Source organism: Fundulus heteroclitus, chromosome 23 (genome assembly GCF_011125445.2).
Source record: "Fundulus heteroclitus isolate FHET01 chromosome 23, MU-UCD_Fhet_4.1, whole genome shotgun sequence".
Classification (NCBI taxonomy): Eukaryota; Metazoa; Chordata; class Actinopteri; order Cyprinodontiformes; family Fundulidae; genus Fundulus; species Fundulus heteroclitus.
Window position 1 is genome coordinate 20,979,841 of NC_046383.1, and position 22,700 is coordinate 21,002,540.

The following is a 22,700-nucleotide window of genomic DNA, read 5'->3' on the forward strand; positions in this document are numbered from 1 at the left end:
AATCTGCCAATGAGGATAAACTGATCTGCACAATACTCCACCTCTTTCAAATGCGGGATCTGAAATATTTGAGTTATCAAGCATTTCTTTTTTAATCCAAGAGTTTAAAACACTTATTCAAAATAAGGATAAACAAGTTAACGAGAATTGAGTTCTCCTCAATAATTTTTTTGAAGGATGCATGCATTTATATTTATCCGAAAAGAATGAAAGAAACTGTTAGAAATTAAAAGATACATCGAGTTTGCAGGGTTCCTTTTTGACAACTAAAATGCTTCATGTATTACCATTAAAAGGAAGTGATCTACTGTATATTAAAACATTTAAATGGTTACAGAGCACTTTACTGTAATAATACAGTATAATAAGAATCTCAAATTTGACTTGAATTTTAATGTAGATATTTACTTATTACTTGAACCCTTTTAAAACGGTGTGTCGTAATTCTGGTAACCTTTTTTGAGTTGTTATATTTTATTTGTACTCACGGTGTCACTATAGACCAACGACGCGTTAAACGCTGAACGTGTTTTGCACACGATCCTCTATGAGGAGTGGGACGTATTTGTTCTCTGTTCTCTAAAGCTGGAGCAAAACGCGAGGGATGCTGAACTCGTGACCGAAAAATAATAGATTTAATGCTGGAAACCTACCTTGCTATATTGATTATTGTAGTGTGGAATGATGGCGCATGAAGGGCGTTTTCCCGGGATCTGCGGCCGCGTTTTCTTTGTCTTTTTTGTGGTACACTGCACACGGGGAGAGCTGACCTATTCCGTGCAGGAGGAGCTGAAGCCCGGATCTGTCATCGGAAATATCGCCAGGGATTTAGGACTGGAATCACAGGGAATCCATGCTCGTAAAGCCCGTGTTGAAATGGAGGGAAGCGAGAAGGAGTATATCAGAGTTGACCTGAGAAACAGAGATTTATTGGTCGCGGGAAGAATAGACAGAGAGGAGCATTGTGGACAAAAACCAACCTGCGTTCTCAAATTTGATCTGCTTTTAGAAAATCCACTGGAGTTACACCGGCTGTCCCTCCAGGTGCAGGACATAAACGATAATTCCCCAATATTTCAAAAGGACACAGTGAAGCTGGAAATCCGTGAGTCGGCTGTCAAAGGAGCCAGGTATCGCATCAATGCTGCGCACGATGCAGATATAGGCCAGAACGGCGTTCAAAGCTACATCCTGCAGCAAAACCCACATTTTGTGTTCAATATTCAGACAACAAGTACTGGCAATACATTTGGAGAGTTAGTGTTGGATAAAGAATTAGACCGAGAGGAGCAGCAAGAGATAAAATTATTACTAACAGCTGTAGATGGCGGGTCTCCTCGGAGATCAGGGACTGTAGTCATACATGTTACTGTGCTCGATGCTAATGATAATGCTCCGGTGTTTACCGAGGCTGTGTACACTGCAAGGTTGCCTGAAAACTGTCTCTTAAAAACTAAAGTTATTACAGTAAGTGCAACAGATGCAGATGATGGAATAAATGGTGAGGTTACCTATGAATTTAGCAGATTATCTGATAAATCTGAAAAGTTATTTGCACTTGATGAAAAAACAGGAGAAATATCTGTAGCAGGTGAAATAGATTATGAAGAGGGATCAAAATATGAACTGATGATTGAGGCCAAAGATGGTTACGGCCTGTCTTCGGAAGCTAAACTGATTATTGATATTACTGATATAAATGACAACGCCCCAGTAATTAATCTAAAATCCCTGTCTAATCCCGTACCAGAGAACGCATCACCTGGTACAGAGGTGGGCATCATTAATGTGCAGGACAGAGACTCTGAGAATAACAGACAGGTGCGCTGCTCCGTCCAGCAGAACGTCCCATTTAAGTTGATTCCCTCTATTAAAAACTATTATTCTCTGGTGACCACAGGACAGCTGGACCGTGAACTAGTTTCTGATTACAACATTACAATCACTGCCACTGACGAGGGCTCTCCACCTCTGTCCTCCTCTAAAACTGTTCAGTTATCTGTAGCTGACATCAACGACAACCCACCTGTGTTTGAGGAACAGTCCTACAGCGCATATGTGAGTGAAAATAACAAACCTGGCTCCACTTTATGCTCCGTTTCTGCTCGAGACCCCGACTGGAGACAAAACGGTACAGTGATTTATTCTCTGTTACCTGGTGAGGTGAACGGTGCCTCGGTGTCCTCCTATCTATCTGTTAACGGAGACACGGGGGTGATCCACGCTGTGAGGTCGTTTGATTATGAACAGTTCAGGAGTTTTAAAGTCCACGTCATGGCCAGAGACAACGGTTCTCCTCCACTCAGCAGCAACGTGACCGTCAGTGTGTTCATATCGGATGTGAATGACAACTCTCCTCAGATACTGTACCCCGCCCCGGAGGGCAGCTCCTTCATGACCGAGCTGGTCCCCAAAGCTGCACACGGAGGCTCTCTGGTGTCCAAAGTGATTGCGGTAGACGCAGACTCTGGACAGAACGCCTGGCTGTCCTATCATATAGTCAAAGCCACAGATCCTGGACTTTTCACTATTGGTCTGCACAGCGGAGAGATCAGGACACAGCGGGACATTTCAGAATCTGACAGCATGAAACAGAACCTGATTGTTGCAGTGAAAGATAATGGACAGCCCTCTCTGTCTGCCACCTGTTCCATGTATTTACTTATTTCTGATAACTTGGCTGAGGTGCCAGAACTGAAAGATATTTCTTATGATGAGAAGAACTCCAAACTGACCTCCTATCTGATCATTGCGCTGGTTTCTGTGTCGACCTTCTTTCTGACCTTCATCATCATCATCCTGGGTGTGAGGTTTTGTCGCAGGAGAAAGCCCAGACTGTTGTTTGATGGAGCAGTAGCCATCCCCGGAGCTTATCTCCCTCCTAATTACGCAGATGTTGACGGCACAGGAACTTTACGCAGCGCTTACAATTATGACGCCTACCTGACAACAGGATCTAGAACCAGTGACTTTAAGTTTGTATCATCTTACAACGACAACACACTGCCTGCTGACCAGACTCTGAAGAAAAGTCCAACAGAGTTTGCTGAAGTGTTTGGAGACATTGATTCTTCTCCAGAGGTATTAATCTATTAATTTTTTTAAAAAAATTGAAATTCATATTTCATACTTTAGTATTCAATGCTACTCATAGTTTTGAATTCCAGATGTCCTAAAGCTGTGTTTCTCAACCTGCCATTTTAGCTGAAATATGATTTGTGAACAGTTATGCAATGAAGTGGTCATCCTCATTATTTTAGGTTTCAGACTGGTCTATAATAAGTATACTTAAATTAGAAGTACATGTTTTTTTATCAAATAATTTTAATGTTACTCTTTGAATTGTTTGTGTTAAACCCTGGTTTTATTCACTGTGGTATGTTGTTTTTATAATAGTTTCAGAATTGCGAACAATCTTGATTTTACGCAGTCATATTTAATTATAACCAAAACATACCATGCACCACCATATGATCCAAAGTTACTGGAGTGTTTAACAGAAAGGTGGATTCGTCCTTAATTCCTTTTTCCCCATCTAAAACTTCCATGAAACGTTTTACATGCTTTTCTATGTTTTTATTTTGAAGTTTTTAAACTTTGTTGCAGTATTTTATGATGAATCAAATATCTTCTCATAGTCAAAATTGATCATCTACAGGGCAACAATCTATCCTGTTTTTTGAGTACTTAGATGTATGTTTTTCTGTTGCGGAGCAGTTTCTGCTTTTGTCTGCTACACTTTGTACATGAGCTATTCTTTCTCTGAGGAAATGAAATGAGGCTCAGTTATTGGCAATATCAGCAATGATCTCGGCTACTTATGAGGTTGTCTGTATGTTGCTTTTTTGTTTTGAAGGTTTTTCTTACATTCTCATACTGTCCCTGCAGAGAGAGAGAGAATGTGAGAATTTCACTTTTTCCCCCTCAACCATCTTAATGTGGCCGCAGTCTCCTGTCTTCCAATGTCTGTCTTTCTCTTGATGGGCTGTACTCTGGGGCGGAGTGGGGGACATTTTTCAGCCTGGGAGTTTAATGGCCAAGACCTGACCATTTTTTCAAATATAAAAAAGGAAGCAGATATTAACCATATACTATTATATGATATTAACAAAAAATATATAATTATGTCTAGGTAAAACAACATTTATTTAATTGTTTTATTATGTAAACTAAAGCTCAACTGAACATTCTTACATTTGAAAAAAAAAACTGAGAAACTATAATAACTAACTCTGGCAACAGAGTCTACATTATCAGTAAGTGCCTAAGAAGTGCATTAGTTTCTGCAATCTTATTTTGCTACCCGGTCACAGTCAGTGGATATGAGAAGTTCTTTCTCTGTGGATAAGAGCATAAATGCCTCCAAATTTTTCTGATTGATTTTGCTCCGGAGCCTATTCTTAATGAACTTGAGAGTACATAGAGAGGCTTCTCTCACATATAACCTGAGACAATGAAAGGGTCAACAAAAAATTGTATGCCAGCCCAACAACCAGGTAGGCATTAGTGAAGAGGTTAGATTGTGTCAGTATGTGGTGGACACAGATAACACAGTTTCTGCAAGACAAACAAGTCTTACTCTCAAGTTCTATCTCAGGTTCACCTGGGCCCTCCTGGAGCATCTCAGTATCCGTCCTGACAGTGAAATCTTCCAGAGGGAACTTTCTTAGCCTATTCAACTGGGATGCTAGACTGGACAGCTCTGCATGTCAAGTACTCACTGTCGGCCTCTCATCAAACCTAAGCAGACCTTTGCTTATTCATTGAAGTGCTGAGCTGGAGAGTTTATAAAGCCTAATCTCTAAAAGGTTTTTAGGATCAAGACAAGCAAAATCTGAGATAAGTTTGGTCTAATGTCTCTGAGACATTAGCTTTGGCATTGGCTAGAAATCTCAAATTAATGCTACTTGTCACAGTGTCCAGAATGACATTTTGGACTTTCACAGAGTAATGGCGGAGGTGGGTATGAAGCCAATAGTAAGAGTAAAAGTGAGGGGCTTCATTGAAACTCTTCTAAAATTTGAGACAGTTCTAACTGATCAAATATTCCTACACATTTTATAACACACCTCACTCCTCTCAAAATATTTGCAGACTCAAGGTATGGACATTTTTACAGCTCAGATGATTGTTGAAGGAACAGAGCAGAACATTAAAGAATGTGTCTTTGAGGGAGTGAAAAGAGCAGCTGATGGGTTTCTTCACTGGGCAAACTAAAAGCTTCAGGTGATGGGATGTTGTGAGCTTGTGGTACAGGTTGTGCTTCCAGAGAGATGGAGAAAGAAGAAAAGGATGCCAGGAGAGCTTTTAGGGGGGTGAACATGTGGCCTCACCTGAGGCTGCTTTTAAGGTTTAGGGTCAACAGCAGATGAACATACAGTGCATCATGTTGTGGATTTCCAAATCTCCCAAAGACTTTCCTGAGGGCTTGATCCTCAGCATACCACCTGGTTTCCCAAACTGGTATCACTCTCACGTGATGACTGTCCTCAGAGGTCTCTTCTTACACTTTCATACGCTTATATGACTCTCTCAGAAAAACTGCCACATCATTAAGCAATGAAAAGAGGGATGCACTTTCAACAACACTGCCCGTTGTGTCTGACAGCACTAGATTTAAAATATGTGCGTAACACCAAACATGAATCAGTGCAGGAAACTGCTGGGAAAGAAAAGCAGAAAACCCCTGATAGGGACTTTGCATGTGAGCTGCACCGTCAGTGGAGTTGCCTACACATGTGACGTCAATACTAAGCTTTCCCAGGGCTTGTTTTAACTGCTCACGTAAATCATTGCCTGAGGATTTTTCACATTTTATTACACCGACCAAACGCTAAGAATGGCATCTATGACAAATAATACAATGATTGGACACTGGTCTGTTGAAGTGATATCTTGGGTTGTATCAATTTCGGTAGAAAACATTCTTGCCTTTCTAAAATCATCTACAAATGAGTTCTTTATTGCTTGGCTAAGAATATCCACAATTTTTCCAACAATGTCTTTTGACAGGAGTCACGAGTGAACCTCTTCCCTTTGCATCATTATCATGATGCTTTTTCCTTTGCTCCATGCAAGTGTTGACATGCTGCTGTAGACACATATCTTACCGACTCAATAGTAATAACATCTCTAAGAAATTGTCATGATTTACAGCAGTATTTTTAAGAGTATAAGCAGCTTCTTTGTTATGTCCCCTGTAATTAAGTCCACATTTGCCAATGACTTTAATCACATCAATGATTCGTTCCATTACCTGATGCTTCTTGTCCACCTGTTTGTGGTTTAAAGACATTTTTCTGCCAGCCAGAAGGCCTTTTACATCTGTTTTTTAGCCATCATACAGAAGGCATCAGCATTCTCTCTATAGAGATTACTCTTTGCATGCTTTTCTATTCTCTGGTAAACATGCTTCCATGTTTTCATGCCTTGTTTAACAAATGGCCTATCACTGGAAACAGGTGCAAATGCTAAGCACACAGATCAAAAAAGGGATTGTGATTTGTTTGATTATGTCAGCCATTTTTTGTTGGTGCCATGCTTGCTATGAAAAACTGTTGTTGTCAAGGGCTGTTTAACAGGCTGCTGGGGATGGTATTGAAAAAACAAACATATCTAGGTCATGGGTTTGTAGATGAACAAAAAAAATCAAAATGTTCAGTCTCATCTACACTAGGCTCCTCCTGTCCCAGTGGTATATCCTGGACTGTGTGTTGTCCCATGTGCTTGTGGTAGTTCCTGGGCTACTGTCATCTCACTGGACGCCGTCTCTCTTTCACTTTATTGAGCATCTGGTTCACCTATGTTAAAAATTATACGCAAATGGACACACTAATGCCAGGGCACAAAAGGCATATGTTACTGCTTGTTTTCAACATAGTATATGTAGTCCTGAAAACCAACTTTTGTTCACTTGTTTACTTGCCACTCTATTCAACTGTGCCTGGACTATCCCTAATTTCTGCTGCATGGCAGATGCTACAACAAGCATGTCATGAAAGGGTTGTTTTACAGCAGCACACTTGTACATGAAATTTATTTTTGATGATCTATTTTAATACATCAACATTCATTTTAAAACCCATTGCTTTATTATATAATGCATATGTCGCTGTTAAAGACTACTGTTTAGCTTGGTTACTTAATGTGGTAAAATATTAACACGTTCAAAGTGACATTAGCTTTTTTATTATGCTAGTTTGATTAGGCTAAGGTTATATGGGCTTACCAGTTGTCTCCTCTGTCTGTGTTCTTTAAAAAATATCAGTGAGCTGAGCACATTTGGCTGCATCTTCCACTAATTCCTTTCTTTTCTTTAACTGGGCTTTTTCAGGCCCACTGGTCTTTTTCTAAGCATTTTGCTCGCTAATCAGTAACTTCCCCGTTTCTCACCACTCTGCCTGCACCTTTGATAGATGCTCTATTGGGGCTGGACTCAACCAACTGTAAGATATTTAGATGTGTTTGATGTCAAATGGTAGCTCCCGCGTTGCCGACACAGTTTCTTAAAGAGACACATCGATTTAGATCAAATAGTACTGATAAGATTGTACTGTCGTTTTTCATCGGTACTGACCGGCCCAGGAATGAAGCGGTCCACCGGCGATCCTCCCGACTCTCCCGATTACCCATTCCGCCTTTAGCTATACTGTGTAACCGGGTGGTTTATTGGTTGAGAAAAGTGGTTACATGGAGTGGCTGTAAATTCCCACGCAATTCAGGCCCTTGAATGCATCTATGCCCTATTTCCCCACCTTCTTCTGGTTTGCAGCATTGGGCTCATTAGTGTGTGTGTGTGTGTGTGTGTGTGTATAGGCACCAGGTGTGCCTACCAAGCAAGGAGTGTAGTTGGATCGCAATTGAATGACCACTGGCGCTGTGCAAGTCGGGCTGCTGTACCAAGAACTGGGATCGTGGGTCTTTGTGCTGCTGGAACCATTTCAGTGTTTTTTGTTTTTTTACTGCAGCATCTGAAGATTGCTGCTGTTTCATATTATGCTCTCACCCAGGTGCATTGATTGTTATGCGCTGGGTTAATTGGATAACAGGTAGTTGTTTAGAGCCGGAGTTGCAGCATCCACCAATACAGAACCAGAACAATAGTGCAGGTTTCATTTTAATTTGTATGAATTAGCTGAGTGGGCACAGCTTTATAGGACTGGGTTGATGCAATTTGAGATTTGCTTTTCTTTTGGTTATCTAACATTATTTTATGTTGGGTTTTTACTAAATTGGTTTATAGTTATTTACGTTTAAGTCTCAGATTGCCTCTAGTATTGTCCTAGGCTCCTGTGCTTTATTGGGTTTTACACTGGATTAATAAAGTCTATTTTTAATGTTGTAAAAGAAAGTGTAAATAAAATATATTCTCTATACCATTTCTGTTTCATATTTTTTTTTCAGCCAGTCTTACCCAGGTACTTTTAATTGGGAGACCCTAGGCCACTTGATATTTAAGAGGTCTACCAGTTGGCTTTAGGGCCACGTCCTCTGTCGCAATCCGGGTTCCACCTCCCCGTGTTACACTGAAACGAAATTCCCCCCACGGGGGAAATATAAAGAAATTCAATTCATTTCAATAATATGTTCGTGTCTCTACTCTGCAAAAAGGCAGAGCCTTTAAGGCAGCTATGCCTCAGTCATATGTCTACCCATGTTTCTTGATGGACTGTACTGAAACGTAATTTCCTCCACGGGGGGACAAATAAAGCTATATATGACTTTAAGTGTTTGAAACTGCAATAATTGTTCCCTCTTTTAAATCAGTTTTGAGTTTTTTTTTTTTTTTTTTTTTTTTTTTGAAGAAGTAGCGGTTCAAATATTTTTGTACATCTTTCATCTTGTGATCTCTTAAAGTTAAGTTTGTCCTGGTGAAAAATACATTTTAATTTAGAGACAACACCATGTGTTACAGAATATTCCCAATATGACAGCATTTTAAGGTCACAAAAACGAGTGTCGTACTTATGGCTTTTGATTTTGACATATTACATGAAGTTAATTTCTGTGGATTTAGTATGATATAGTACCAGTAGTATTTTTTATTAAATATAGAAGAGATTGTTCTGAATACATATCTTCTTTTGAGATTTTTAGAAAGTTATGAAATAAGTTGCAAAATTACACAAACAATGATGTGAATTTCATTAAATTAATTGGACCCCTGTAGGAAAATCTTATAGTTTCGCTTTAAGTTACTATTCTATTTCAAAATAACGTGCTGTCCTAACATTTGTTCGTTAAGCATTGCTATGACAAAAATAGTTGAACAGAATACCAAATGCACATTAAAATATGAGGTTTAATCAAAGCTGTGAACACCCCTCCTGTTTCTCTGGTGCTAAATAAATATTCTTCAGTAGAGTGAGCTATGATAAGGTATTTATCATAGCTCACTCTACCGTAATGGGGTGTAATAATATATTCCGGTGTAAACAGTGGCTCTCTTTCTCATTGTCTGTATTTCCTGGCCTCCGTTGATTTTACAAAGAGTTAGAGTAGGTGGCTTCTGGAAAAAAGATCCGCTTTTATCTCTGTCTTGTCTATAAATGGTTTTGCAACTTTTATCCTCTCAATGCGTAAACGAAAAAGGAAAGCATTATGTATTAAAATCCGTTCCTGATTCGTGGTTATTTTAGATTGCTCTTAGTTTTGATTCATGCAATTATAATTTCCCGTTTCAAGTCGTGTTGAACTAGCGATATTTTTCAGATGCACTCAAGATGTCGCTATGCACCAGTCTAAAATAATAACTCCTCTCTTATTTGCTGAGTTACCGTATGTGCGCCTTTGAGCTGTTCACAAAAAAAAGACGGAGCGGCGCTTCGTTGCAACATTTCTCGTTTTATGTCTCCGCGTGTCGTGATTATTGATGTAAGACTTTGACCCATTTAGCGCTAAAATCTGAAAATGGGTTTTAAAATGATTATTTTTCTGCTGTGGAGCTGCTTCTCCTTTTGTCTGCTGCATGTCGCACATGGAGACCTGAGCTATTCTTTCCCGGAGGAAATGAAACGGGGATCAGTTATTGGAAATATCGCCAAGGATCTGGGGCTGCAGACAGGTGCGCTGTCCACCAGAAGAGCCCGCATTGACACCGAGGAGAGCGATAAGCGGTACTGTGACATAAACCTGTCGCAGGGAGAGCTGATTGTGGCCGAGAGGATTGATCGGGAGGGGCTTTGTGGCGAAAAGGTTTCGTGCATCTTAAAACAGGAGCTCGTTTTGGAGGATCCTCTGGAGCTGCATCGGATCACCATTCATATTCAAGATATTAATGATAACTCTCCACAATTTAAGGAGAAATTTGTAAATCTAGAAATTCATGAGTTGGCAGACAGGGGAGCTCGCTTTGTGATCGAGGAGGCGCACGACGCGGATGTAGGACAAAACGCAGTCCAGCAGTACAGCCTTGAAAAGAACGACAATTTCATTCTGGCTGCTAATGGAAACACTGTGGAGCTTGTTTTAGAGAAAGAAATTGATCGCGAAAAGCAGAAAGAAATCAATTTACTGCTCACAGCTTTAGATGGCGGATCTCCTCGGAGATCAGGTACAGTGATCATACATGTAACTGTGCTGGATGCTAATGATAACGCCCCAGTGTTCAGCCAGGCCGTCTATGAAGCCAGTCTGCCTGAAAACTCTCCCTTAGACACTGTAGTGCTCACAGTGAGCGCATCTGATGCAGATGAGGGAGTGAATGGAGACGTGACTTATGATTTTGGTCATGTTACTGATGAAGTGATGAAAATATTCAGTATTGATAGTAAAAGTGGAGAAATACGTGTAACTGGTGCTGTAGACTATGAAGTTAAAACATCATATGAAATACGCGTTAAAGCAAAAGATGGTCTGGGGCTGTCATCTTATGCAAAGGTCATTATTTCTATAACTGATATTAATGACAACACCCCTGTAGTTAGTCTGAAATCCCTGACCAATCCCATACCAGAAGACACCCCAGCTGGTACAAAGGTGGGCATCATTAATGTGCAGGACAGAGACTCAGGAAATAACAGACAGGTCCGCTGCTCCGTTCAGCAAAACGTCCCTTTTAAGTTGGTTCCCTCTATTAAAAACTATTATTCTCTGGTGACCACAGGACAGCTGGACCGTGAACTAGTGTCTGATTATAACATTACAATCACTGCCACTGATGAGGGCTCTCCACCTCTGTCCTCCTCTAAAACTGTTCAGTTATCTGTAGCTGACATCAACGACAACCCACCTGTGTTTGAGGAACAGTCCTACAGCGCACATGTGAATGAAAATAACAAACCTGGCTCCACTTTATGCTCCGTTTCTGCTCGAGACCCCGACTGGAGACAAAACGGTACAGTGATTTATTCTCTGTTACCTGGTGAGGTGAACGGTGCCTCCGTGTCCTCCTATCTATCTGTTAACGGAGACACGGGGGTGATCCATGCTGTCAGGTCGTTTGATTATGAACAGTTTAGGAGTTTTAAAGTCCACGTCATGGCCAGAGACAACGGTTCTCCTCCACTCAGCAGCAACGTGACCGTCAGTGTGTTAATTTCAGATGTGAATGACAACTCTCCTCAGATACTGTACCCCGCCCCGGAGGGCAGCTCCTTCATGACCGAGCTGGTCCCCAAAGCTGCACACGGAGGCTCTCTGGTGTCCAAAGTGATCGCGGTGGACGCAGACTCTGGACAGAACGCCTGGCTGTCCTATCATATAGTCAAAGCCACAGATCCTGGACTTTTCACTATTGGTCTGCACAGTGGAGAGATCAGGACACAGCGGGACATTTCAGAATCTGACAGCATGAAACAGAACCTGATTGTTGCAGTGAAAGATAACGGACAGCCCTCTCTGTCTGCCACCTGTGCCATGTATTTACTTATTTCTGATAACTTGGCTGAGGTGCCAGAACTGAAAGATATTTCTTATGATGAGAAGAACTCCAAGCTGACCTCCTATCTGATCATTGCACTGGTTTCTGTGTCCACCTTCTTTCTGACCTTCATCATCATCATCCTGGGTGTGAGGTTTTGTCGCAGGAGAAAGCCCAGACTGTTGTTTGATGGAGCAGTAGCAATCCCCGGAGCTTATCTCCCTCCTAATTACGCAGATGTTGACGGCACAGGAACTTTACGCAGCGCTTACAATTATGACGCCTACCTGACAACCGGATCTAGAACCAGTGACTTTAAGTTTGTATCATCTTACAACGACAACACGCTGCCTGCTGACCAGACTCTGAAGAAAAGTCCAACAGAGTTTGCTGAAGTGTTTGGAGACATTGATTCTTCTCCAGAGGTATTAATCTATTAATTTTTAAATTCTTTTTGAAATTCATATTTCATACTTTACTATTCGATGCTACTCATAGTTTTGAATTCCAGATGTCCTAAAGCTGTGTTTCTCAACCTGCCATTTTAGCTGAAATATGATTTGTGAACAGTTATGCAATGAAGTGGTCATCCTCATTATTTTAGGTTTCAGACTGGTCTATAATAAGTATACTTAAATTAGACGTACATGTTTTTTTATCAAATAATTTAATGTTACTCTTTGAATTGTTTGTGTTAAACCCTGGTTTTATTCACTGTGGTATGTTGTTTTTATAATAGTTTCAGAATTGCGAACAATCTTGATTTTACGCAGTCATATTTAATTATAACCAAAACATACCATGCACCAACATATGATCCAAAGTTACTGGAGTGTTTAACAGAAAGGTGGATTCGTCCTTAAATCCCTTTTCCCCATCTAAAACTTCCATGAAACGTTTTACATGCTTTTCTATGTTTTTATTTTGAAGTTTTTAAACTTTGTTGCAGTATTTTATGATGAATCAAATATCTTCTCGTAGTCAAAATTGATCATCTACAGGGCAACAATCTATCCTGTTTTTTGAGTACTTAGATGTATGGTTTTCTGTTGCGGAGCTGTTTCTGCTTTTGTCTGCTACACTTTGTGCATGAGCTATTCTTTCTCTGAGGAAATGAAACGATGCTCAGTTATTGGCAATATCGGCAATGATCTCGGCTACTTATGAGGTTGTCTGTATGTTGCTTTTTTGTTTTGAAGGTTTTTCTTACATTCTCATACTGTCCCTGCAGAGAGAGAGAGAGAGAATGTGAGAATTTCACTTTTTCCCCCTCAACCATCTTAATGTGGCCGCAGTCTCCTGTCTTCCAATGTCTGTCTTTCTCTTGATGGGCTGTACTCTGGGGCGGAGTGGGGGTATTTTTCAGCATGGGAGTTTAATGGCCAAGACCTGACCAGTTTTTCAAATATAAAAAAGGAAGCAGATATTAACCATATAGTATTATATGATAATATTTTTTTGCAGTAGCGTAAATAATAACAAAAAATATATAATTATGTCTAGGTAAAACAACATTTATTTAATTGTTTTATTATGTAAACTAAAGCTCAACTGAACATTCTTACATTTGAAAAAAAAAAAAACTGAGAAACTATAATAACTAACTCTGGCAACAGAGTCTACATTATCAGTAAGTGCCTAAGAAGTGCATTAGTTTCTGCAATCTTATTTTGCTACCCGGTCACAGTCAGTGGATATGAGAAGTTCTTTCTCTGTGGATAAGAGCATAAATGCCTCCAAATTTTCCTGATTGATTTTGCTTCGGAGCCTATTCTTAATGAACTTGAGAGTACATAGAGAGGCTTCTCTCACATATAACCTGAGACAATGAAAGGGTCAACAAAAAATTGTATGCCAGCCCAATAACCGGGTAGGCATTAGTGAAGAGGTTAGATTGTGTCAGTATGTGGTGGACACAGATAACACAGTTTCTGCAAGACAAACAAGTCTTACTCTCAAGTTCTATCTCAAGTTCACCTGGGCCCTCCTGGAGCATCTCAGTATCCGTCCTGACAGTAAAATCTTCCAGAGGGAACTTTCTTAGCCTATCCCAGTGGGATGCTAGACTGGACAGCTCTGCATGTCAAGTACTCACTGTCGCCCTCTCATCAAACCTAAGCAGACCTTTGCTTATTCATTGAAGTGCTGAGCTGGAGAGTTTATAAAGCCTAATCTCTAAAAGGTTTTTAGGATCAAGACAAGCAAAATCTGAGATAAGTTTGGTCTAATGTCTCTGAGACATTAGCTTTGGCATTGGCTAGAAATCTCAAATTAATGCTACTTGTCACAGTGTCCAGAATGACATTTTGGACTTTCACAGAGTAATGGCAGAGGTGGGTATGAAGCCAATAGTAAGAGTAAAAGTGAGGGGCTTCATTGAAACTCTTCTAAAATTTGAGACAGTTCTAACTGCTCAAATATTCCTACACATTTTATAACACACCTCACTCCTGTCAAAATATTTGCAGACTCAAGGTATGGACATTTTTACAGCTCAGAGGTGTGTTGAAGGAGCAGAGCAGAACATTAAAGAATGTGTCTTTGAGGGAGTGAAAAGAGCAGCTGATGGGTTTCTTCACTGGGCAAACTAAAAGCTTCAGGTGATGGGATGTTGTGAGCTTGTGGTACAGGTTGTGCTTCCAGAGAGATGGAGGAGAAAGAAGAAAAGGATGCCAGGAGAGCTTTTAGGGGTGTGAACATGTGGCCTCACCTGAGGCTGCTTTTAAGGTTTAGGGTCAACAGCAAATCAACATACAATGCATCATGTTGTGGATTTTCAAATCTCCCAAAGACTTTCCTGAGGGCTTGATCCTAAGCATACCACCTGGTTTCCCAAACTGGTATCACTCTCATGTGATGACTGTCCTCAGAGGTCTCTTCCTATACTCGCATACGCTTATAACTCTCTCAGAAAAACTGCCACATCATTAAGCAATGAAAAGAGGGATGCACTTTCAACAACACTGCCCGTTGTGTCTGACAGCACTAGATTTAAAATATGTGCGTAACACCAAACATGAATCAGTGCAGGAAACTGCTGGGAAAGAAAAGCAGAAAACCCCTGATAGGGACTTTGCATGTGAGCTGCACCGTCAGTGGAGTTGCCTACACATGTGACGTCAATACTAAGCTTTCCCAGGGCTTGTTTTAACTGCTCACGTAAATCATTGCCTGAGGATATTTCACAGTTTATTACACCGACCAAATGCTTAGAATGGCATTTATGACAAATATTACAATGATTGCACACTGGTTTGTTCAAGTGATATCTTGGGTTGTATCAATTTGGGCAGAAAACATTCTTGCATTTCTAAAATCTAGAAATGAGTTCTAAGAATATCCACAATGTTTCCAACAATGTCTGTTGACAAAAGAGTCACAAGTGAACCTCTTCCCTTTGCATCATTATCATGATGCTTTTTCCTTTGCTCCATGCAAGTGTTGAAATGCTGCTGTAGACACAGATCATACCGACTCAATAGTAATAACATCTCTAAGAAATTGTTATGGTTCACAGCAGTATTTTCAAGAGTAAAGGCAGCTTCTTTATTATATCCCCTATAATTAAGTCCATATTTTGCCATGATTTGTCTTTGGATGAACCCAGACATAGCACACACACACACAGAGCTGGTCGTAAGAGAGTTTATTGTAAAAGTGAATGATGATGACATGATGAACCAGACTCTGTAACCAGACAGAGATAAAGGATGCAGGAGCTGACTGGCAGGTACAGAGCGAAGTAATAGTCCATGAACGAGTTAGGTTACAGAGTCCGCAACTTGGCAAAGAGTTAGCCAGAGCACAGCAGAAGGCCCGTCAGCACGGCAGGGAATGAGTTCTTGAGGGCCAGAGTAACAGCAGGTTTAGCAGCAGGACAGGGTTGATACTTGAAGACCAGAACCATATCAGGATAACAGCTAATCCAGGTGAATACTTGCAGATAGAGTCAACATGGTCCAGAAACTCAGCCTGAGATGCAGAGGGGAGACAGGTGGATCCAAAAACCAGCAGAGATACAAATCAAAACACTAAGGCAGAAAACAAATGGTCAGAAGGTGCAAACCAGGCAGACATGCGAGGAGTAGGTGTTGAATGATGACAGACCAGCACTAGAGTGAGACAAAGGGAAGCTTAAATAATGAAGCTGGCAGGTGAAATGAGTCTGAATGATTGACTAACTACCAACTGGTGTGACTGACTGCAAGGGGAGTGAAGCGAAGGCTGAGTGAGGAGGGGAGGAGGAAACTAAAACTAACAATAAATAAGGTCAAATCATAACTAGAACCCAAACAAAGAGGAAAAATTGAAAACTAATAGGTAACAAAAGCTGAGTCAAAACTAAACCCTGACACATTTGCCAATGACTTTAATCACATCAATGATTTGTTCCATTACCTGATGCTTCTTTTCCACCTGTTTGTGGTTTAAAGACATTTTTCTGCCAGCAAGAAGGCCTTTTACATCTGTTTTTTTTTAACCATCATACAGAAGGCATCAGCATTCTCTCTATAGAGATTACTCTTTGCATGGTCTTCTATTCTCTGGTGAACATACTTCCATGTTTTCATGCCTTGTTTAACAAATGGCCTATCACTGGAAACAGGTGCAAATGCTAAGCACACAGATCAAAAAAGGGATTGTGATTTGTCTGAGTATGTCAGCCATTTTTTGTTGGTGCCATTCTTGCTATGAAAAACTTTTGTTGGCAAGGGCTGTTTAACAGGCTGCTGAGGATGGCATTGAAAAAAACAAACATATCTAGGTCATGGGTTTGTAGATGAACAAAAAAGTCAAAATGCTCAGTCTCATCTACACTAGGCTCCTCCTGTCCCAGTGGTATATCCTGGACTGTGTGTTGTCCCATGTGCTTGTGGTAGTTCCTGGGCTACTGTCATCTCACTGGACGCCGTCTCTCTTTCACTTTATTGAGCATCTGGTTCACCTATGAAATGTTAAAAATTATATGCAGATGGACACACTAATGCCAGGGCACAAAGGGCATATGTTACTGCTTGTTTTCAACATAGTATATGTAGTCCTGAAAACCAACTTTTCTTCACTTGTTTACTTACCACTCTATTCAACTGTGCCTGTACTATACCTAATTTCTGCTGCATGGCAGATGCTTCAAAAACCATGCCATGAAAGGGTCATTTTACAGCAGCACACTTGTACATGAAATTTATTTTTGATGATATATTTTAATACATCAACATTCATTTCAAAACCCATTACTTTATTATACAGGACTGTCTCAGAAAATTAGAATATTGTGATTCTGGATTCATTACAAATCAACTGAAATATCGCAAGCCTTTTATTGTTTTAATATCGCTGATTATGGCTTACAGCTTAAGAAACCCAAATATCCTATCGGAAAATATTAGAGTATCGTGAAAAAGTATACTAGTAGGCTATTCAACTAATCACTTGAATCATCTAATTAACTCGAAACACTGCAGGGTTTCCTGAGCCTTGAAAAACACTCAGCTTGGTTCAGTAAACTAAATCACAAGTATGGTAGTGGTTAAGAGACGACATAAGATTCTCACAGTAACTGGTGTACTGACCATGGCATTACTGTCCTTGATTGGCCTGCAAATTCCCCTGACCTGAACCCCATAGAGAATTTGTGCGGTATTGTGAAGAAGAAGCTGAAAGACACCAGACCCAACAATGCAAATGAGCTAAAGGCCGCTATTGAAGCATCCTGGGCATCCATAACACCTCAGCAATGCCACAGGCTGATTGCCTCCGTGCCACGCCGCATTTATGCAGTAATCTGTGCAAAAGGATTCCCAACCAAGTACTGAGTGCATTAATGGACATTTTCAAATGTTTGATTTTGTTTTGCTGTTATAATTTTTTTTTTACTTGGTCTGAGGAAATATTCTAACATTTTGAGATAGGATTTTTGAGTTTTCTTCAGCTGTAAGCCATAATCAGCGATATTAAAACAATAAAAGGCTTGCGATATTTCAGTTGATTTGTAATAAATCCAGAATGTATGACATTTCATGTTTTTTAATTGCATTACAGAAAATAAAGAACTTTATCACAATATTCTAATTTTCTGAGACAGTCCTGTATAATGCATACATAGCTGTTAAAAACTACTGTTTAGCTTGGTTACTTATTGTGGTAAAATATTAACACGTTCAAAGTGACATTAGCTTTTTTTTTATTATGCTAGTTTGATTAGGCTAAGGTTATATTGGCTTACCAGTTGTCTCCTCTTTCTGTGTTCTTTAAAAATATATATCAGTGAGCTGAGCACATTTGGCTGCATCTTCCACTAATTCCTTTCTTTTCTTTAACTGGGCTTTTTCAGGCCCCCTGGTCTTTTTCTAAGCGTTTTGCTCGCTAATCAGTAACTTACCCGTTTCTCACCACTCTGCCTGCACCTTTGATAGATGCTCTATTGGGGCTGGACTCAACCAACTGTAAGATATTCAGGTGTGTTTGATGTCAAATGGTAGCTCCCGCGTTGCTGACACAGTTTCTTAAAGAGACACATCGATTTAGATCAAATAGTACTGATAAGATTGTAGTGCCGTTTTTCATCGGCATTGACCAGACCATGAATGAAGCAGTCCACCTGGGATCCTCCCGACTCTCCCGATTACCCATTCCGCCTTTGGCTATACTGAAACGTAATTTCCCCCACGAGGGGACACATAAAGTTATATATGACTTTAAGTGTCTGAAACTGCAATAAATGTTCCTGCTTTTAAATCAGTTGTGTGTTTTTTTATTTAAAGAAGTAGTGGTTCAAATATTTTTGTACATCTTTCATCTTGTGATCTCGTAAAGTTAAATGTTTATCCTGGGGAAAAATAATTTTTAATTTAGAGACAGCACCATGTATTACAGAATATTCCCAATATTACAGCATCATTCAGGTCACAAAAAACGTACTTATGGCTTTTGGTTTTGACATATTACACAAAGTTATTTCCTGTGGATTTAGTATGATATAGTACCGGTCGTATTTTATTAAGTATATAATAGCTTGATCTGAATACGTATCTTCTTTTGAAATTTTTAGTAACTTATGAAGTAGGTTGTAAAATTACTCTAACAATGATGTGAATTAAATTAATTGGACCCCTGTAGGAAAATCTTAGTTTCGCTTTAAGTTATTATTCTGTTTCAAAATAACGTACTGTCCTAATATTTGTCCGTTTGAATTAAGCATTGCCATGACAAAAATAGTTGAACGGAATACCAAACGCACATTCAAATATGAGGTTTAATCAAAGCTGTGAACACCCCTCCTGTTTTCTCTGGTGCTAAATATATATTGTTCAGTGGAGTGGGCTATTATAAGGTATTTATCATAGCCCACTCTACTGTTATGGGGTGTGATAACATAATGAGGTTTAAACTTTGGCTATCTGTGTCATTGTCTGTATTCCCTGGCCTCCATTGATTTTACAAAGAGTTAGAGTAGGTGGCTTCTGGAGAAAAGATCCGGTTTTATCTCTGTCTTGTCTATAATTGGTTTTGCAACTTTTATCCTCTCAATGCGTAAACGAAAAGGAAAAACATTATGTATTAAACGCCGTTCCTGATTCGTAGTTATTTTAGATTGCGCTTAGTTTTGATTCATGCAATTATAATTTCCCATTCCAAGTCGTGTTGAACTAGCGATATTTTTCAGATGCACTCAAGATGTCGCTATGCACCAGTCTAAAATAATAACTCCTCTCTTATTTGCTGAGTTACCGTATGTGCGCCTTTGAGCTGTTCACAAAAAAAAAAGACGGAGCGGCGCTTCGTTGCAACATTTCTCGTTTTATGTCACCGCGTGTCGTGATTATTGATGTAAGACTTTGACCCATTTAGCGCTAAAATCTGAGAATGGGTTTTAAAATGATTGTTTTTCTGCTGTGGAGCTGCTTCTCCTTTTGTCTGCTGCATGTCGCACATGGAGACCTGAGCTATTCTTTCCCGGAGGAAATGAAACGGGGATCGGTTATTGGAAATATCGCCAAGGATCTGGGGCTGCAGACAGGTGCGCTGTTCACCAGAAGAGCCCGCATTGACACCGAGGAGAGCGATAAGCGGTACTGTGACATAAACCTGGCGCAGGGAGAGCTGATTGTGGCCGAGAGGATTGATCGGGAGGGGCTTTGTGGCAAAAAGGCTTCGTGCATCTTAAAACAGGAGCTCGTTTTGGAAAATCCTCTAGAGCTGCATCGGATCACCATTCATATTCAAGATATTAATGATAACTCTCCACAATTTAAGGAGAAATTTGTAAATCTAGAAATCCGGGAGTCGGCCATTAAAGGAGCTCGCTTTGTGATCGAGGAGGCGCACGATGCGGATGTAGGACAAAACGCAGTTCAGCAGTACAGCCTAGAAAAGAACGACAATTTCATTCTGGCTGCTAATGGAAACACTGTGGAGCTTGTTTTAGATAAAGAGATTGATCGCGAAAAGCAGAAAGAAATTAATTTACTGCTCACAGCTATAGATGGCGGATCTCCTCGGAGATCAGGTACAGTGATCATACATGTAACTGTGCTGGATGCTAATGATAACGCCCCAGTGTTCAGCCAGGCCGTCTATGAAGCCAGTCTGCCTGAAAACTCTCCTTTAGACACTGTAGTGCTCACAGTGAGCGCAACTGATGCAGATGAGGGAGTGAATGGAGATGTTACTTATGACTTTGGTCATGTTACTGATGAAGTGATGAAAATATTCAGTATTGATAGTAAAAGTGGGGAAATACGTGTAACTGGTGCTGCAGACTATGAAGTTACAACATCATATGAAATACGCGTTAAAGCTAAGGACGGTCTGGGGCTGTCATCTTATGCTGAAGTCATTATTTCTATCACTGATATTAATGACAACGCCCCTGTAATCAGTCTGAAATCCCTGACCAATCCCATACCAGAAGACACCCCAGCTGGTACAGAGGTGGGCATCATTAATGTGCAGGACAGAGACTCAGGAAATAACAGACAGGTGCGCTGCTCCGTTCAGCTGAATGTCCCTTTTAAGTTGGTTCCCTCTATTAAAAACTATTATTCTCTGGTGACCACAGGACAGCTGGACCGTGAACTAGTGTCTGATTACAACATTACAATCACTGCCACTGATGAGGGCTCTCCACCTCTGTCCTCCTCTAAAACTGTTCAGTTATCTGTAGCTGACATCAACGACAACCCACCTGTGTTTGAGGAACAGTCCTACAGCGCATATGTGAGTGAAAATAACAAACCTGGCTCCACTTTATGCTCCGTTTCTGCTCGAGACCCCGACTGGAGACAGAACGGTACAGTGATTTATTCTCTGTTACCTGGTGAGGTGAACGGTGCCTCGGTGTCCTCCTATTTATCTGTTAACGGAGACACGGGGGTGATCCACGCTGTCAGGTCGTTTGATTATGAACAGTTCAGGAGTTTTAAAGTCCACGTCATGGCCAGAGACAACGGTTCTCCTCCACTCAGCAGCAACGTGACCGTCAGTGTGTTCATATCGGATGTGAATGACAACTCTCCTCAGATACTGTACCCCGCCCCGGAGGGCAGCTCCTTCATGACCGAGCTGGTCCCCAAAGCTGCACACGGAGGCTCTCTGGTGTCCAAAGTGATCGCGGTGGACGCAGACTCTGGACAGAACGCCTGGCTGTCCTATCATATAGTCAAAGCCACAGATCCTGGACTTTTCACTATTGGTCTGCACAGCGGAGAGATCAGGACACAGCGGGACATTTCAGAATCTGACAGCATGAAACAGAACCTGATTGTTGCAGTGAAAGATAACGGACAGCCCTCTCTGTCTGCCACCTGTGCCATGTATTTACTTATTTCTGATAACTTGGCTGAGGTGCCAGAACTGAAAGATATTTCTTATGATGAGAAGAACTCCAAGCTGACCTCATATCTGATCATTGCGCTGGTTTCTGTGTCCACCTTTTTTCTGACCTTCATCATCATCATCCTGGGTGTGAGGTTTTGTCGCAGGAGAAAGCCCAGACTGTTGTTTGATGGAGCAGTAGCCATCCCCGGAGCTTACCTCCCTCCTAATTACGCAGATGTTGACGGCACAGGAACTTTACGCAGCGCTTACAATTATGACGCCTACCTGACAACCGGATCTAGAACCAGTGACTTTAAGTTTGTATCATCTTACAACGACAACACGCTGCCTGCTGACCAGACTCTGAAGAAAAGTCCAACAGAGTTTGCTGACATGTTTGGAGATAGTGATGCTTCTCCAGAGGTATGAATCTATCCAAAGCCTACCATCCTTTAAATGCATTTTCTTTGCTTGGTTTTGACGATTAAGTGTCACTGAAAAAGAAGAACGAATTCAACATTTAAATCACACAATTGCATCAATCCATCCATCCATCTTCTTACTCGCTTTATCCCTTATGGGGTCGCCAGGGATGCTGGGGCCTATCTCCAGCATTTTCAATGGGCAAGAGGCAGGGTACACCCTGGACAGGTCGCCAGTCTGTCGCAGGGGCAAATCGCACAATTATAAATCCCAAACTTTAATGTATTTGTGCTGGTGAAGATTCTCAGTCATCCAGGTCATGGTCATTCCAAAAAAAAAGGTAAAAAAACAAAGCAACTGGACGTGTTTTCTGTAGTTGAAGAAGTTTCGCTTCCTCTCCAGGAAGCTTTCTCAATTCAAAAAGTCTGGAGTAATGTGGAGTAACAAGCTTTATACAATTGGCAAACAAAGGCCTTGTAATGGCTTAGATAACATGCAAATTCAACAGAAACAGGACCACCTCTTAGTAATGGGCGGTCGTTAATGGGTAATGGGTGGTCCAGTTGCTTTGTTTTTTACCTTTTTTTAACGTATTTGC

General features: G+C 40.7%; 3 protein-coding genes across 3 annotated transcripts; all 3 read left to right on the forward strand.

Annotated features, from left to right (window-relative positions):
- Positions 1-392: 392 nt before the first annotated feature.
- Positions 393-3,098, forward strand: LOC118557410 (protocadherin gamma-A12-like). The gene has a single exon (XM_036127378.1). It carries the CDS (start codon positions 682-684, stop codon positions 3,094-3,096), a length of 2,415 nt encoding a protein of 804 aa, XP_035983271.1. The 5' UTR covers positions 393-681; the 3' UTR covers positions 3,097-3,098.
- Positions 3,099-9,599: 6,501 nt separating this feature from the next.
- Positions 9,600-12,302, forward strand: LOC118557413 (protocadherin beta-15-like). The gene has a single exon (XM_036127381.1). It carries the CDS (start codon positions 9,910-9,912, stop codon positions 12,298-12,300), a length of 2,391 nt encoding a protein of 796 aa, XP_035983274.1. The 5' UTR covers positions 9,600-9,909; the 3' UTR covers positions 12,301-12,302.
- Positions 12,303-19,616: 7,314 nt separating this feature from the next.
- LOC118556235 (protocadherin gamma-A11-like) lies at positions 19,617-22,123 on the forward strand. Its single transcript, XM_036127382.1, has one exon. The coding sequence runs from the start codon at positions 19,727-19,729 to the stop codon at positions 22,106-22,108; it is 2,382 nt and encodes a 793-aa protein (XP_035983275.1). The 5' UTR covers positions 19,617-19,726; the 3' UTR covers positions 22,109-22,123.
- Positions 22,124-22,700: the final 577 nt, after the last annotated feature.